Source organism: Chionomys nivalis, chromosome 2 (assembly GCF_950005125.1).
Source record: "Chionomys nivalis chromosome 2, mChiNiv1.1, whole genome shotgun sequence".
NCBI classification, from domain to species: domain Eukaryota; kingdom Metazoa; phylum Chordata; class Mammalia; order Rodentia; family Cricetidae; genus Chionomys; species Chionomys nivalis.
Window position 1 is genome coordinate 36,123,967 of NC_080087.1, and position 18,557 is coordinate 36,142,523.

Genomic DNA, 18,557 nt, shown 5'->3' on the forward strand with positions numbered 1-18,557 from the left:
TAGTTTTTATGGCAAAGACCCATGGGCTGTAATTAATAGACAAGTAATGTTGAAGACCCGAGAGCTTTCTTCAATATGGTCACAAGGGAAGAGGAACAGATAAAGGCATCCGCTAATCCAAGGTCTTTCTTGGAGTACTGACATGTGCTTTAGTTTTAAATAAATAAAGCATTTGGGGCAGGAGGTAAAGGGTATGCATAATCAAGCAGTCTTCGTCACAGTTACTGTCCCAGCTCAAGTTCTACAAAGTGGTCCTTACTATTTGAGGGGACAAGGTAGTTGTCCCTGAGATGTTTACTTCTGCCACTTGTGGGTGAGGGCCTGGTCTTCATGGAGGCCATGAAGACTCTGCAAAAATTCATGGTGACTCGAGAGAAAATATTAATTTACCTCTGTGCCCTTAGACACAGCAAAGGAGACAGGTAGACTCGCAAGGAGGGTCAGATTTCAGGCCTTCTGCTTTAGATAGAGTGTGGGGCTAAAGAGAAATCTGTGGTTTTTAGTCAAACATCTGGTAGGGACACGCTTCAGTACCAGTTAAAAAAGCCAAACCTGCATTAGAGTAAATGCTATATTAGTAAATTAGAAAAACCATAAATCCAGGGACTTTGGAGCTCAGAAAAGAAGGTGTATTTAAAAACAATGGATCCGTGCAGGAGGAGATCATATTTATGCCTCGAGGAATCCAGATGTGCACTGAGACCCTCCCTGTGTGATTGAAAGTGATCTTCTTCTGCCACCAAGTGTTAGCATACACGTCTAACCCTGCAGGTTTCCCAGTTTAATTCACAGAAGCAGGAGGTCATTATGAGAAATTTAAATCCAACAAGACTCATTATGAAAAGCACAGAGATACACATACTACAGTCAGACAGCATGTCAGACAGCAGCGGGGAAAACACAACACCCTGCACTTACGAGGTCACAGAGTAATTTACTCAGATGTTCTGAGGCCAAATTTGTTTGTTTTTTTTTTAATTACACAGCACAGTGACCATCAGAATAGTTCATTTTCACAGTATCAATATACCCAGTACAATATCGTGAAATAAAAAATAAGCAAAACTCACATGTACACTGAATAAATTTCTCCTCTTGTTAGTAAAGTATGCAATTTCCAGGGAAAGCCTTCGGCTTCCCAAATCTGTCCTTCACCTCACTCAGCTCTGTTGGTGCAGGGGAATCTCCACACCAGGAGACTCAAGGGAGAGTTTCTGTATTTCCAAACTTCCAAACCTAACACACAGAACTTCCAGCTCCCCATTTGGTGTTGGTGACTTTTAGTGCATGCAACCTATAAACACGTATCCTTCTGGGAACAGGACCCCAGAGCCCTAGAGACTTCTCTACCCCAAACTGACCACCACTGAGAATCTTCATGGGAACTCTTGAGGGGCACTCCTGGGGCAACCTGGAGCACTCCTGGAGCACTCAGGGCCAGCACCAGGCTCTGCCCATGATCTTAATGAGATATTTAACTTCCTAAATAAATTGTTACAGCTCCAACTTTGAATTTTTCATTTAGTTTAACATGGTTAAGATCACAGGACCCTCCTGTTAGCCACTTGGTAACCACATCAGCTATCAGACCACAGGACCCTCCTGTTAGCCACTGGTAACCACATCAGCTATCAGACCACAGGACCCTCCTGTTAGCCACTCGGTAACCATATCAGCTATCAGACCACAGGACCCTCCTGTTAGCCACTAGGTAACCACATCAGCTATCAGAACACAGGACCCTCCTGTTAGCCACTGGTAACCACATCAGCTAACAGACCACACAGCACAGTGCTCACATTTAATTCGTACCTCTACATAATAATAGCCCCAAAGTGCATAGTAATGCTGGCATTTGCTAGGCCAAAGATAAGCCATAGTACACTTATCATTTAAGTGAATAAGCACACATATGAGAAAACAACATATAGCGTGATTAATATTATCTGTGGCTTCAGGCATTTACTGGGGATCTTGTTATATCTCCTGGGTGGAGAAGACAGAGTCTATTGTGATTTTTTTAGATAGATTTAATAAAAATCTTTCAATAGATTAAATCTTCTAATCTCTACAGAATGCAATTTGATTTCAAGTCTGTATACCATTCCAGCAGGAACTTTCCATTTTGATTACCAATTCAGACTTAAGCAGTCAATCCCTGGCATGCAACAGATACCAAATAAATATTTATGGAATCATAATCTCTAACAGATGCTCCTCATATATAGAAATGAATGTGAGTGAATGGAAGTTGGCTGGTGAGCAGGACGAACAGGAGACTGAGAATGAGATAGGTTCTTAGACACAGAGTTGGGACTTTGAAACTCAAGGATGTGACCTCCTTGAAGGCAGGTAAACCTTCTGAGTCTCAAGTCCTTGTCCTCTAATGGGAGGAACTCAGTTCTGTGCAGCGAAGTGCCCAGAAAGCACACAAGAACAGTCTGGAAGGTGAAATCGAGATCCTGGAACATTTCCGCATCCCTTTGGTAAGTGTCACTGGGTGCTCCCGTCGTAAACTAATATTGTCAAGGCAAAGTAACATTGTGAATTAGGGGAATTACCTTCACCACTGATTTGCCACTCTGGGATTAAATGGGAAGCCACTTGGGAGAAGGCAATCCATTGCAAGCAAAACAAGAGAGACAATGAGTGAAGAAGTGAACGGTCAGTCTACAAACTCTGCAGGCTTCAAACACTGTCACGTACAATAATCATTTCCCCTAGCATATCTTACAACCAGGCCTCATGTAGATACTGGCGACTTTTTAAAAATAGATAGCAAAATTATACAAGATATCTCTTTGAGGGAATCTTTAACAATAGTGTGTAGAAAGCTTGAAAGCACAGGATAGATCAGCCAAACACGTTTTAAAGAACAAAAAGAACTCTGAGAGCTAAACTGGCAGGGAGCAGGTTATACTTAGTAACAAGCACGGCCTTCATTTATAGAGCTGCAAATGAGCCTTAAAAGGAGCAGAGAGAATGAGGAGCAGGCAGTGGACACTGATCTGCATGCTTATCTCAGATAGTCTGGTATAACAGAGGCCAGCAAGTGACATAAGAAACCCTGGGCTGAAATGGAGAAATCAAGAAAACGTGAATGCATGCATGCGTTCGTGCGTGCATGCGTGCGTGAGTGCATGCGTGAGTGCATGCGTGCGTGCATGCGTGCGTGTGTGCGTGTAGGGGTAAAACCACCATAGCTAAAGGAAGTTCAAAGACACTAGTCTTAGCTTGTCACTGTTACCCAACCTTATGGAAAAGTACTCAGGGTAGGGGTGTCCCACGGATACTTTAACATCCAGTCTGTGGTATCCTTGTTCCAGGCCCTGAGTGGAAGCGATTATTGGAAGCGCAAAGCTGTCTTTTGGAATCCCTGAAAAGCCTACAAAAAGTAGAGCCCCAGAGCATCCCTCAACGCGGGCTAGAACAGAGGACTGCAATAGGCAGCAAGTGAATAGAGGCTGGCGCAGGAAGCCCTGGAAGCTGAAGGAGGCGGAAGCAAGAAAGCAGAACAACTGACCTCTGGCGCCATCTACAGGCTCCTCCTGGGAGGAATCGCAAAAGAAGCAGCAGCCGTCAGGGGTGTCAGTGCGCAAACCACAGCCGGGCAGCAATCAGGCACGGCTGTAATAGCCTCCTAGGAGCATTGAGATCCTTAGCACCCTTGGATTAGAAATGAATTGACCTGAAGTCCCAGGAACAGGGAGGTTAGGGTGCCAAAAATACAAAACGTCACACTCGCAACCATGCTAAAGCCTGGGTGCCCTGGAAAATAAGTCCAATGATACAAATGTGCACTCACCTGCTTCCTGAGCACTGGTGCTTTTGACAGTTTCATAAAGGTCAAGTGAGGCTTAAAACTTCTGCTTTCTCCTGCCAGGATACCTTTTTCTTGAAATATTCTTTGTGCAGTCTCTGAAGAAAATAAGAGCACAAATGCTCCTGTAATGCATAGTTATCGTTAGTTATTGAAGGGCTGAGAAGCTGCCAGCCAGCTACTCCAGCTGAAATACACTTCAGTGAGAGACCATGTTGCAGGAAGGTAATTGAGAAAGACATCGAACATCCTGCTCTGGCCTCACCTGTGTGCAGCCACATACTCACAAGCAAGCACTACACACACACACACACACTATAAAATAAAGAACAAACACTGTGGGCTAAGCCTTTTGATTGTTACAGTTTAAAACCTCGGGTATACAAGAGGAGAACCCCAGATGCAGCTGGCCCATCAGCTTTCCAGGGTGAGCAAAAAGAGATCAAGACAGCTGAGTTCAGAGAGCAGAGTACTTGGGCGTGAAACCCACATCAAGGCCACACTCTGGGGACCTACAGAGCATTCCCCAGAATACTCAGTCTAAAGCTGTACTGGACCTTTGTGCCAGGAAAATGCCTGGCACTGGGAAGCATGCATTACTGAGCACTGGAGGGAGCAGCGGCAGCGTTTACAAGAGTCAGAAATGCTTCCTTTTCCATTTGTCTGATGGGCTATCCTCAAGGAGGAGCTCATTAGACATGAAAGCAGAAAAGGGACTGTGAGGGGACAAAGAAGATAGTAAGGAAATGGATGTGTCTTTAAAGAAGAAGGGAGACTCAGAGGGAAGGGGTCAAATACCAAGAGAGAGGGATGAGGGGGACAGAGGTAGTGGAAGTACCACAACACTGATCTCTCCAGTGACTATGAAGACATGAACTATAGAGCATCCTGAACTAGCAATTCCACTTTAAGAACACAAAGGAAAAAATACTGGTACATAAAATTCTACATAGAAAATACTGTAACAGTATCCTGAATGAGTACAGACTGTACATAATCTCCACCAATAAAGATATGGCTGGTAAATTACCATACAACCATACTGGAAAGACTATTACACAGCTAACAAAAAGAATTAGAGTTTCCCACACTGACAAGTCACATGCTAGAACATGCAAACAGGAACCTGGAATTCCTTGCCCCATGTATGGAAAACTCATACTCTTGAATGACTGTTCATAAACACCTTTCCAGTTTATCTTTATCCAAAAGTGAGGGAGGGTTGATACAACTAAGTAAATTCAAAGAATAAAGGTGAACTCCAAAAAGCAGTGCAGAGGAGATGGTTCAGTGGGTAAGAGCACTTGATTCCCAAGCATAAAGACCCAAGCTTGGATCCCCAGCACCCACAGGAGTCCAGCAAGGCTTTCACCTCTGTTATGGGGGTGGGAGCCGAAGCAAGAGGGTCAACCAGAAAAGGAAATCAATCAGCTGAGCCTTAAAATAACAAGTTCCAGGTTCAAGACAGTCCCTGTTTCAAGAGAATAAGATGGAGTGTGACGGGGTAAGTCACCCATCTCTTCTGGACTCTACATGTGGGTACGTGGGCACATGCATTGGCATGCACACACATGCACATCTCCCTCATGAGCCCGTGCTCAAGACAGCTTTTCTCTTACAGCAGTGGAGAAGGAAGTGGGGTGGCATTGGCCTAACTTCTACTCTAGTCATGTTTCCCTCCACAGTCCTCAGACAGAACTCCTTAAAAATGAAAAATGTTGGGCCAGCAAGATGTCACCAAGCTTAGAGAGAACTGACTGCTGCAAGTTGTCCTTTGTCCTTCACATGTGTGCTGTGACAAGCACATGTAGACACACACACAAATAAATGCAAAAAATGAAGGATTTTTCTATGCAATACTAGAGTCAATTGTACGCATAAGCTGTAGACCCCAATTTCGGTTGGAGACCAGAAATCATGAATGATGAATAGAAGCAAAATTATCTGGATTAAAAACAGAGTCTGGCATAGAAACACCCTCCTGGATGTTAGTGTAAGAGTTCAGTTTTTTGGCCAGAGAACTTAAAATAAACAGATACATATCATCTTTGCTAAGAAAATAAAGGACTTCACTGTAATAATAGGCCCATGTGAAAGACTATGGCTATAATTCAGAGAGAATAGCAGAGTTTCAGGACAGAAACACCTGAATAATCACCTCACTACAAAACCACACAGACACGTTCACTAATGCCACATCCCAAGTGCTGGGATCTAAAGTCTTTAGATTTTATTCTAAGCATAATGAAGAAATTAGGGATGGAGGCTCAGCAAGAAAAATTTCTATGTGACAATAACTGTCTTCACTCATTTACATTTTGACTAGAGTAAGCATTCTGAAATTCCAGACGATTCTAAGAGCACTTCTTCCCTAGACTGTATTTTTGTTGAAAACTCACAGACTGTCATAATACGTTGCGTGGGGGTTGGGCAGAAAGCTTCTGGCTCTTTAGTCTCCATGTGGGATCCACAGAGACCTGCATCACATCTGATTTCTGAAGCTAGTCTGTAACCGGCTTTCTTTTGTGCCACCAACCAGCTATCAAATTATGATGCCGAGACTTAATAGTTCTGGATGCTTGGCCTTATCTTATGCTTGTCCCACTAGCTCTTATAACTTATTTTAACCTGTTTCTCTTCATCTGCATTTTGCCTTAGAGATTTTTACCTTTCTTTCATTCTGTATGTCCTACTTAGCATTTGGGTGGTGGCTGCCTGGGCCCAGGTGTCTCCCTCTTCTTCTCCCTCATTCTCTCTTCTCTCCTCTTGAACCTAGATTCTCCCTCCTACTCATTCTCTCTGACCACAAGTCCCACCAATCCCACCAATGGCCTAACTATTGGCCATTCACCTCTTTATTAGACCCATCAGGTGCCTTAGTTTGGCAAAGCAATGCATCTTTACATTGTAAGCAAATGCAGCATAAACAAATGTAACATATCTCTACATGGTGTAACAACGCTAGATCCTCCCTTATTCCCTTACACAAGGACTTTCTACAGTGTCTGTCCCTCCCAGCCCAGTATAGAGAGCAGCAACAAGACTGCCTGAGGTCCTTCACTGCCTTCCTGCAACTCTTGAGCACAGGGAAGAAGCAAAGTATTATGAACTGAGGCGGGAGGGGCAGAACACTCACTATGGGGCCACCTGGACCAGGATATGTGATCATACCTTCATTTCCTCTCCATTGACAGCTGGGAGTACAGGGAACTCTGACTTCTGCCTTAGTACATTTCTCCAGGGATCAGAGGCTCCGGCCTCTGTGGTTTTCTGAAGTTTGGTCACAAAAGGATGGCAGGGAGAAGTCACACTTTTGCTTGGCCTCTACTACATCTACAATTGTATCTTCTCTTAACATGAGGCACAGAAAAAAAACTGATTACTGTGCATTGCTGTCGAAACCACTATCTCTATCTCTACTCTTTCTCTGTTTCTCATTTGGATCACTGGGGGAAGCAGGGTGGACGGGGACAAGCAAGAGGAGGCAGGAGGAGAAGCTTCAGTCACGACCTCAGGCTGTCCTGCTGTGTACTGACACCCTTATTGTGGTCGTTTGCTTTTCAAATGCTTTCTAAATGCCAGTGTATGCTGTGACACATATCCTGATTATGTTATGTGAATTTGAGACATGTATAAAAACCCTTCTGCTAGCTATTGCCATCACATGGCTTTTCTTCCATCTTCTACAGAAGTAAAGAGTATACAACAAAAATACAACAAAACACTAAATGGCTGGGAAATCAGTGCCCGTTAGCTGAGAGCAGAGACTGCAACCTTGGCTGGCTAAGCAGGGAAGGAGTTCACATAAGAACTTCGGAGAGGCTAGGGAGCGTGGAAGGCTATGAAGTCAAGAAGATGCTCCAAGGTCTATGGAGCCCAAGATAGTCAAAGTCTCTTCTCCTGACCACCGGGTGCCACAGCTGGCCCACCGAAGCCAGAGGGCATCTGACCAGGCATGGGGTTTAGAGGAACCATACAAAGGGCAGCCGAACAGAAAGCCCAGAATCCGGCACGTCATGAAGCAAGCAATCTATATTCACCACACATACTATCCTTTACTGCAATTTCACTTTGGTCATTTCTACACTGACACATTCTTGGCTGTTAGAAGACTAATCAAAGATGAACTATTAGGCTGAATACATAAGGTGTTATTTTCTTAAATCAAAACTACTTGAACATTGACAAAATCCTATGGCTTAACCCTACCTGGGTGGGCTACTGTACTAAATTCCTAAGGTTTGACCCATAGGATTAAGGTATAATTTGAAAATTTGGATCTCAATCTTTAAATAGTAAAGAATTATCACTTAGAAAAATTATCACCCAGGGAACAGATCCAGCAGAAAGATGTGGACACACAACGCCATTTGCTGGTTATATTTACTGAGCACATACCCCCAGCGCATAGGTACAGTAGCTTCTGAGGGCAAGTGTCCAATACACAGGACTCCTGGTTCTGTGAATCACCAGGAACTGCAGTGGAAAAAAGGATTCTAACAGTCCACACAGAGACAGGAGGCATCTGAGCCACTCTTTGCTACCTGCATTAGATTTTTACATATTACATTATTTGAATAACAATCAAGTGCATCTAAAGAAACATGTTTGAATTTACTGGTTTTACTTACATCTGATTTTGACATAACTTCTTTGATTACTCTCTTGGCCTAAAATCATTGGTGATATTTATTCACAATACTCTTAAATATTTGTCACAGAGCACATTTAACTTCATTAGTGTCTTCTCTGTATAGTACATTTTCTAGGTTTATAGAAACGGGGAAAGCAATGTCTTCTTTCTGAGGGGTACTGATCTGGTTTCTAATAACAGCATAATCTATTGCTTAGCCTGAGTTTTGGGTAGTGATTATACATACATCACTTTTGAGATAAATTTTCCACTAATGTAAAAATTACACGTCATTTTTCATCTGTGTTAACTTTTACTCTGGAGGGGAGCTCATGAATAATTAAAGAGGCTGTCAATTCCTCCAATGTAACATAGAAATTCCCTCAAGCACTAAATTGAAAATCACACAACAAATACATCAGGCATCCTTCAAACGTCAACTCTGGGTGCTTCCTAAATAATATAATTTATCTCAGAGATAAAGGTGAAAAGAGTTGCCTAAGAACAATTTGTTTGAAATATGTTTTGTGGGGTGGTAAGATGTCTCAGGGAAAGTGTTGGCAACCAGAGTCCAAACATGTGGTGGAAGGCGACAACAGACTCCTGCAGGTTGTCCTCCGCATGCACATATGCACAAAAACAAATGCAATCAAATGTTTAAATACATTTTTAAGAGACTAGAAGCCCTTGCTAAAATTAGAACCATTTAATAAACACTTTGATAAACCTAAAAAAAAAAGAGCTTCATTTTTTTAGATTTTACATATGTATCTTCATATAGGTTTTATTAAAATGAATTCTTTAAAAGTGTGGCAGCAATAAACTCATACTTAAAAATAAGGAAGTCACTAAACATTGTTTTTTTAAGATTTATTTATTTATTATGCATACAGTGTTCTGTCTGCAGGCCAAAAGAGGGCACCAGATCTCCCTACAGATGGTTGTGAGCAAGCATGTGGTTGCTGGGAATTGAACTTAGGACCTTTGGAAGAGCAATCAGTGCTCTTAACCTCTGAGCTACCTCTCCAGCCCATAAACATTATTTCAAAGGAAACTATTAAACTGATTTTAACAGAATCCTATATTTTGAATTATATACCTTTTTTTTTTTTTTTTTTTTTTTGCAAACCACGTATTTCCCTTTCTTCTCTTTGAACATTTCCTAAGGCTGTTTTTATGAGAACAGTGTAACTGGAACCTTAGGAATTAGAGCCGACAGAAACACCACGCTAAGAATGGAAGCAGTCCAGCCAATGCTCTCTTAGGGGAAGCCTAACTCTCGGTATCCCTGACCAGCACTCACTTCCTAGCTCTTCTCCCACCTTTCCTATACATTACAACACTTCTGCGAGGAGGCAGCTAAGATAGGTAAAGAATTCCTTTCCCCAATTTTGTGCAAAATTGCAAATACACTCATTTTTATACACATATACATCTGTGTGTAGGTATACATACAGGTATGTGTATATATGCAGACATATCCACACAATGTCTCTTCCTATTAATATAGGCCTCCTTGGAGCCTAGAGCCAAGCTTTACAGCCACGGACCTAATAAAAATACACACACACACACACACACACAAAGCACATAGGATATTATCTGACGGTGTCTTCCAGTCACACAAATTCTATTCCTGTGATAGTCTGAATGAGCATGTCCCCCACAGGCTCATCTATTTCAACAGTTAGTTCTGGTGCCACTGTTTGGGGAGGTTTAGGAGATACAGCCTCCATGGAGAAAGTGTGTTGCTAGAGTGCACTTCCACAGTTTAAAGACTTGGCCTTTTCCAGTTCTCTCTCTGCTACATGTTTGCCATTGAAAATATGAGCATGCAGCTTCCTGCTTTAGCAACCATGCCAGCTGCTGCCATTTCTCCTTGTCATGAAGGACTCTCATCCCTCCAGAACCATGTGTCCAAATAAACTCTGTCTTCTATAAGATAGCTACTGAGCACAATTACTTCTGTTCCTGTTATACAAAAGCTTTTTTTTTCTTCTTTGGTTTTTTTCGAGACAGGGTTTCTCTGTAGCTTTGGAGGCTGTCCTGGAACTAGCTCTTGTAGACCAGGCTGGCCTTGAACTCACAGAAATCTGCCTGCCTCTGCTTCCCGAGTGCTGGGATTAAAGGTGTGTGCCACCATCGCCCTGCTACAAAAGCTTTTTAATTTCACTCAATGCCACTTGTCAGTTGTTGGGATTGTTTTCTGTGCTACTGCAACGCTTTTCAGAAAGCCCTGATCTATGCGTAGACCTTGAAATGTTTTGCCTTATTTTCCTCTACTCTTTCAGAATTCCAGATCTTCTCTAAGGGCTTTGATCCATTTTGATTTTGCACAGCATATCAGGAATATAGCTGTACTCTTTCACGTGTGCCTATCTAGTTTTCCCAACACCAGATATTTAAGAGGCACTCTTTTCCCCAAATATATGTTTTTGGTACCTATTCAAAGATTAGGTGATTATAGCTATGTGTGTTTTGATTCCTTAATCCTCTATTCCACGCTACTGAGCTATGAGTCCATTCTATGCATGGATCTTGCTGGTTCTGCCCCTACCACTCTGTAGTGATTTTAAGATCAGTATTGCAATGCCACCACCAGTGTTGTTTCTGCTGAGGATTGCTTTGGCTGGGGGGGCGGGGTCTTTTGTGTTTTAGGGAATTTCAGGATTTTTTTTCCTAGTTCTGTGAAGAATATCATTGGAATTTTGATGAGGATTGTGCTGAATCTACAGCTAAGCATTTATTTTTAAAAAGCTATACAATATTAATTTTGCTGATCCATGAGTATAAGAAGTCTTTGAATCTTCTAGTATCTTCACTCCTTGGTTAGGTTTACTCCTAGGTTGGGGGTTACTTGTGTGTGTGTGTGTGTGTGTGTGTGTGTGTTTTCTTTTCATTGTTGTTTGATTGTGTGAAGCTATTATGATTGTGATTTTTTTTATTTCTTTCTCTGCAAATTCATTATTAGATTATACATTTCTAAAAAGCTTCTGATCGTTTCGTTTTATTTGGGGGAGAGAACCATTACTGCTGTTGTGACCAAGCATTGTGTAGATCAGGCTGGCCTGGACGTCTGCAGGAAGAACACAGAGTGCTGGCCTTACAGGAACATGCCACCATGCCTCAGATACATGCCACCATGCTTCATATATATGCTATTATGCCTTGCTAAAACCACTGATTTCTGTTTGTTGATTTGCACCTGGCACATTGCTCAAAGTAGTTTTCTAATCTACAAATTTCTTAGCAGCATCTGGATTATTTAGGTTGTAGGTTTGTGTTATTTACAAGTAGGGATACTTTTATTTCCTCACTATTTCCTGCTCTTATCCTTTCTATTTTGCTCTCTGTCTTGTTGCTTCAGGTAAGACTTCCAGACTATATTAAATAGATCAAAGTTAGCACCTATGTCTCATTTCTGACCTTAGAGAAAATTCAGATTTTCTCCATAGTATAATGCTGGCTATGGGCTTGTCATATATAGTCTTTATTATGCTGAGGCACATTTATTCCATTTTAAGGCTTCTATCATTCTGGGATTTTCTGAATCCATTAAGATGAACATGTGATATCTGTCTCTAAGCCCAGTAATGTACTATATTATATTAATTTATTTGCTTATGTTTAACCATCTTGTATCCCCATAATGAAACCGACTTGTTCGTGGCATATGATCTTCTTAGTACACTCCTGAATTCAGTTTGCAAGTATTTGATTGATAATTTCTATGTTCATGTCCAAGAGAACAATAATTTTTCTTTTTTGTTCTGTCTCTATCTGGTTTTGATCTCAGGTAATAATGCTGGATTCAGAAGACAAGTTTATGGTTTATTTCCTCCAAAGGAACACTACCTAACAATAAAGACTTAAGATGATTACAGATATTATTTTCCATTATTACCACCATCCACATAGCAGTCAACAACCACCTATGGCTCCAGTTCAAGGGGATCTGATGCCCTCTTCTGGCCTCTGAAGGCAGCAGGCTACATTCTACACAGACATACATGCAGGCAAAACACCCATACACATTACAATTTTTATTTGTTTTTGTTTTTTATGACAGTGTTTCTCTGTGTAGCCCTGGCTGTCCTGAAACTCATTCTGTAGACCAGTCTGTCCTGGAACTCATTGAGATCCACCCACCTCTGCTTCTTGAATGCTGGGATTAAAGGCATATATCACTGCTGCCCAGCTAAAAATAATTTTTTAATGTTACATTAAAAATCTAGACTTTTTAATTTGCATAAGGCAACTGTACTTGATAAATGAGCTATAAAACAGCCATCATCAATTGTAGTGAGATTTTTACAGATAGCTCTCTGTTTTGCTGCAAAGGCTACTCCGAATCAAGGAGTAGTTCAGTGGGCAGAGTGGCACATGTAGGCCTGTAACTTAGGATGCTGAATCAGAAAAATCTGAGGGTCAAGTCAGCTTGACCTACATGGCAAGGCTCTCCAAAAAAGAAAAAAGAAAAACTACTCCAAATAGAACTGGCAAATGCAGCTTTCTTAGCCTATCAATCAGATCTGTTAGTGTGATTGATGCCAATTTGTAGGAGCAGGCCACTTGTTCGTCCTGGCTGCCCAGAACCAAAATAACCACACAGAAACTGTATTATTTAAAACACTGCTTGGTCCATTAGCTCTAACTTATTATTGGCTAACTCTTATATCTTAATTTAACCCATCTCCATTAATCTGTGTATCACCACGAGGCTGTGACTTACTGGCTAAAATTTCCAGCATCTGTTCATGGCTTTTCCAACTCCATCCTTCTTTCTCCCAGCATTCAGTTCTGTCTTCCCCGCCTACCTAAGTTCTGCCCTATCAACAGGCCAAGGCAGTTTCTTTATTCATTAATGGTAATCACAGCACACCGAGGGGACTCCCACATCACTAACCGTCTTAGCAAAGACTACAGAGATTTCCCTGCTTTTCTGAAATAGGTGAGCTGCTGCTGCTTCCCTGCTTTTTGACTTTCTCCTTTCAAATACTGGGGATTAGACCAGGGCTCTGTGAGTGTTAGGCAATTACCCTGTGACTGAGCTACATCCTGAGCCCTAAATTCTTAAAAATGCCATCTTTAAGTGTTTTTACAGAAAAGCTTTGTGAGGCAAAAAAAAACCTCATGCTTTTCACACTGTTTCTCATGAACATGTGGATCCCTTATCCATAAATAACAGGCACAGTTTGTCTGGAGTAAACATGTGAGCGCACTGGTCAGTAAAAAAATTATTTTATGTTTCTCTCTGTGTGTACATGTGTGTGTGTGCATGCATGCATGTGTGTGCATGTGTCTGTAAAGACTGGAAAAGGACATCAGATCCCTTGGAGCTGGTGTCATAAGCAGTTATGAACCACCCAGTGTGCTGTGGGAGCCAAACTCAGGTCCTCTGCAGCCAGTGAGCCATCTCTCCTGCACAGACTAGACCTTTATGTTTAATAATACTGGCTGTTCTTAATAGATTTACAGAAGAGCTCTATTTAAAGAACAAAGTCAGAGCTTACTTAGGCATCTGTCTCTTTATAAGGTCTTTTGAATGAAGTGCATAACTCAGACTAAATAGCTACTATTTTTAGAGTATATATTTTATTAACATAACTTTTATAAAATCTTTAAGATCGTAACATTCCTAATATAACAGTGTCTAATTACTGTCTTAATGGGCTCTAAAAATAACTAAAACTGGGTTGCTGAGTTACTAAGCACTATATATACACACAGTTATAATAACTTTAAAATAGTGTGAGTCATGTCTGTTAAGTCAATAATCATGCTTTATTCATTTCAAGTAAGTTTAAAATTATAATTTTAATATAAGATTTATAAGAATAACTATTTTGACGTTGAGCCTATTATGCGTGATCCTAGAGAAGCTAATTAAGAAGGTGAACCCAAAGAAAACCATTTAGGCGATGAAAGGAGACAGAGACAAAGACCCACATTGGAGCACTGGACTGAAATCTCAAGTCCAAATCAAGAGCAGGAGACAGAGCACGAGCAAGGAACTCAGGACCGCGAGGGGTGCACCCGCACACTGAGACATTGGGGATGTTCTATCAGGAACTCACCAAGGCCAGCTGGCCTGGGTCTGAAAAAGCATGGGATAAAACCGGACTTGCTGAACATAATGGACAATGAGGACTACTGAGAACTCAAGAACAATGGCAATGGGTTTTTGATCCTACTGCACGTACTGGCTTTATGGGAGTTTGGATGCTCACCTTACTAGACCTGGATGGAGGAGGGTGGTCCTTGGACTTCCCACAGGGCAGGGAAACCGGATTACTCTTAGGGATGATGAGGGAGGGGGACTTGATGGGGGAGGGGGAGGGAAATGGGAGGTGGTGGCGGGGAGAAGGCAGAAATCTTAAATAAATTCAACTTTCATTTGTAAGCACTGAAAACTAAGTTATACTGCAAAACATACTTAAAATGTGGTAGTTTTGATATGTATGCTTTTTAATAAATTTTGTGCTCTTGAAAGTTACATCTGTTTATACAATGTGTATGGATCCTATCCATCTACAATCTCTTCTCTCTAATTTTCCCTCAAGGCCCCACTCCATCTCCCTCTAAGCATCATGTCTTTTTAATTTTGTTATATGTGTGCTCTTCATGAATAAACAATAATTCTTCCGTTCTGTGTTCAGAGTCCACAGCCCGGGCAGGTGACTAAGGAATTCTAAAAATGTCATCAATATAAACACAAGGGCAACTGCAGCTTAGTTATTAAAATTTAATTCTTCATATTCTGTATGATTAAATTCTAGGGAAAGGCTAAACTCAGAACTTTTTAGATAACCCCTTACATATTTCTACTTGTTTTTATAATTTGTTAACCGTAAGCATGAGCTTTCTTCCTAGATGCTGCTCCAACAGTGGTTCTTAGCTGTGATCTTCTGATAGAACTGCGCAGGTTTTACAGATAACCTGGTTTCAATGTCACTCTACACTGTCAAAATTGTACGAAAGTACACCTGTTCCAAGATGCTTGGTGGCACATGCCTTTAGTCTCAGCACTTGGGATGCAGAGAAGCAGGGGGGTCTTGAGTTCCAGACCAGCCTGGTCTAAGACAGCCAGGGCTACACCCAAAAAAAAAAAAAAAAAAAAAAAAAAAAAAAAAAACCCTGTCTCAAAAAAGAAAGAGAGAGAGAGAAAGAAACACAAAGATGCTCGTGATCATTTTAATAATGGAGAATGGACTACAGGTTAACTTAAGGACCACTCTTTCTATGGAAAATTTTGAAAAAACATCTTTTGTTGTTCTAATTTGGCAAAAATATATCATAATAAAATAAAAATAAGGGAGTAGCAAAGGATCTTTTTTTTTCCTGCCTGCTTTTTCCTCCTATGTAGAACAGACTGTCCACAGGAACCACACCAAACCCTCACAGGGGACCAGTGATCAACGACTTCAAAGAACAAAGTTCATCCAGGGCTAGGGAGATGGCTCTGTGAGTAAACTCTTCCTCAGCAAACGTGAGGACCAGGGTGTGAATGCCAGCATCAAGCACAGGTCTAGCATGGCTGCCTTGGCCTGCAACCCCAGCAGCTGCAGGAGGAGGCAGACAGAGTCCACGAGCTCAATGGCTGGCCAGTCTCACTGAAAGGGTGAGTTCCGTGAGACCTGTGTCATGGCAGTAAGGCAGAGAGTGACAGATGAGTGACGATTACAGAATTATTATTACTATGTGCACACAGAGTTCAGTAACTCGGGAACCAGTTTTTGTTATTTGTAGAATATGCTAAGACAACAGACACTACTTAGGATTGCCAGAATCATAACATTTTTATGAAAGTTGGGTCAGTAAAACTTATGTTCTAAAAGTAGTATCTTATTTAATCTGAGTTATAAATTGAACTTTACTCAAAAAGAATTTTAAAAAATTAAAAATTAATTTTAAAAAAAGAACTTAAAAGCAGGCAAATGCTGAAGTAAGCTTTGATTTTCCTAAAAATTTAATTGCACTAACAGCCTGCTCTGGCCTCTACACGTCCCTGCACAGGCATGTGTACTCACACTTTGTGCAGCACACACACACACACACACACGTTCATTCAGAGACAGGTAGATTATCAGGATGGCCTACCAAAGCAGGGTCACAGAAAGGTAGCTCTTAAGCATGTTCCCCACCCTTCCACTAGAGGCACTATCAGACAGCCTCCATCCAATCTTGGCTCCAGTTTCTTCTCAGCCACAAGTTACATTTTTACCTTCTCACTTCAAGTGCTGGTGATAGGACCCACACATAAATCAGGTGCAGACAGACAGCCAGATGGCACAGGTCCTTTAATCCCTCAAGACTGAGGAATGGCGCCAAAATAAGGAGAAATTATAATAGAGGTGATAAAACAAAGGATTCAGGGGAATAGCATGCTGAGGTAAAAATGGTCAACCTCAGAAATCCCAGCTTCTCGCTCAGGACACTCACCTCCCTCTCTGTTCGGGGAAGTAATTGGAGCCTAAGCCAAATTTATATACACACAAAATTCCACCCTTTGTCTCAACTTCTCTCTGGCTGTCACACACAGCTGTGGGCAAGACAGGCAGATTAAAATTTTTATCTTGCCAGTTTGGTCGAAATGTAAATAAATTTATTTTTTCATTTTTATAAATACGTTAATGCCTTTTTCTCTTCATATGGTGACATTCAGATCCAGAGTCGATAACTGCAAACATTATCTAAACCAAGCTCACAAATGAAATGTAAACTAGATGGCCTATGGCACACCCTGTTTTACTATGTGGTTATAACAAGAACGATAACTGAGGTCATTATCTCTTCAAAAACTGACCTGTGATGCAGTAATATGTCTTACAACACCAAGTGATTTCTTTCCACGATTTTCAGTGGGAAAGTCTTTCTAATATCAGTGTAAGTTACTATACAATTATGTCATATATAATACAAAAAAAATGAATAAAATTTTAGAATCACTCTTCAGTCACCTAAAAAGAAATAAAAGTGCAGGGCGGTGGTGGCGCACGCCTTTAATCCCAGCTCTTGGGAGGCAGAGACAGGCGGATCTCTGTGAGTTCGAGGCCAGCCTGGTCTAGAGAGCTAGTTCCAGGACAGGCTCCAAAGCTACATAAAAAACCTGTGACAAAAAAAAAAAAAAAAAATGGTTTTGAGGTGGGAGATTTGCCAGCCAGATACAGAGGAAGTCAGAGAGATAAGGAGTCACATTGAAAAACATAGATTACTATAAACAGGTTTAATTTAAGTTTTAAGAACTAGTTGGAAACAAGCCTAAGATAAGGCAATACTTGCATAATTAATAAAAGTCTTATTCGGGAGCTGGTGGTCCAGAGAAAGACCTGCTACAAAGTACCAGGAGCCTGGGGTGATATCTCTGGGCCTTGGGTATGACGGATTTGAGGAAATGAGTGGTCTCCCCAACAGAAGCTGATTTCAGCTAAGCCAAGAAGGCCAAGGGGTATTCTCAGAAAATGTCTGGGGAGTCCAGCAGCTAATTTACAAACTGACAGATTACCATACGATTACCCAGCACAGACTCTGGAGTCAAACTGCCCGGATTTATATGATAGCTTTGCCACTTAACCAACAAGTTACTTAATCTTATTTTCTCTATCAAGTAAGCAAGAGCGATGGTGAGCCCCACCACCAGCTGTACTGCACCTAAATGAATTCCTCTTTGTGAGATGACTTGCAGGGGGCCCGGGTACAGATTCCATCATCCAGCGGATGCAGTGCCCTCTTCCGGCCTCCACAGGCACTTGGACATATGGTACACATACATACATTCAAAGCATACACGCATACAACAGAAAGTAAGATACAATAAATCTTTTTAAAATATTTGCAAAAAAAAATTGTAAAATGATTAAAAAACAGCCACAAAGCAAGTTCATTTATATGTCTGCCTGAAAAAAAAAAGTAAATGGAAGAGGGGACAGGGGAAAGGGTCAAGAGAGAAATAAGAAAAGAAAGAAAGCATGGAGAATGATGCATGCAAACAGGCAGAAATGAAACTGCTGTCTCAGGGCAGGGAACACAGACATCCTGGTCTCTGGTACGTGAAGGAAGTGTGGGAAAGTTGTTCTGACGTGTCCAGAGAGAGCCTAACCCAGG

At 41.4% G+C, this 18,557-nt stretch overlaps 1 protein-coding gene across 4 annotated transcripts in view; it reads right to left on the reverse strand.

The window, feature by feature from the left end:
- The window catches only part of Akap7 (A-kinase anchoring protein 7), a 129,349-nt gene that overhangs the window by 69,151 nt on the left and 41,641 nt on the right, over window positions 1-18,557 (reverse strand). For all 4 annotated transcript variants that reach the window (XM_057763014.1, XM_057763016.1, XM_057763017.1 and 1 more), the window contains one exon: window positions 3,806-3,918. In XM_057763014.1, the coding sequence (XP_057618997.1) occupies window positions 3,806-3,918 (113 nt within the window). The remainder of the gene's footprint in view (window positions 1-3,805; window positions 3,919-18,557) is intronic.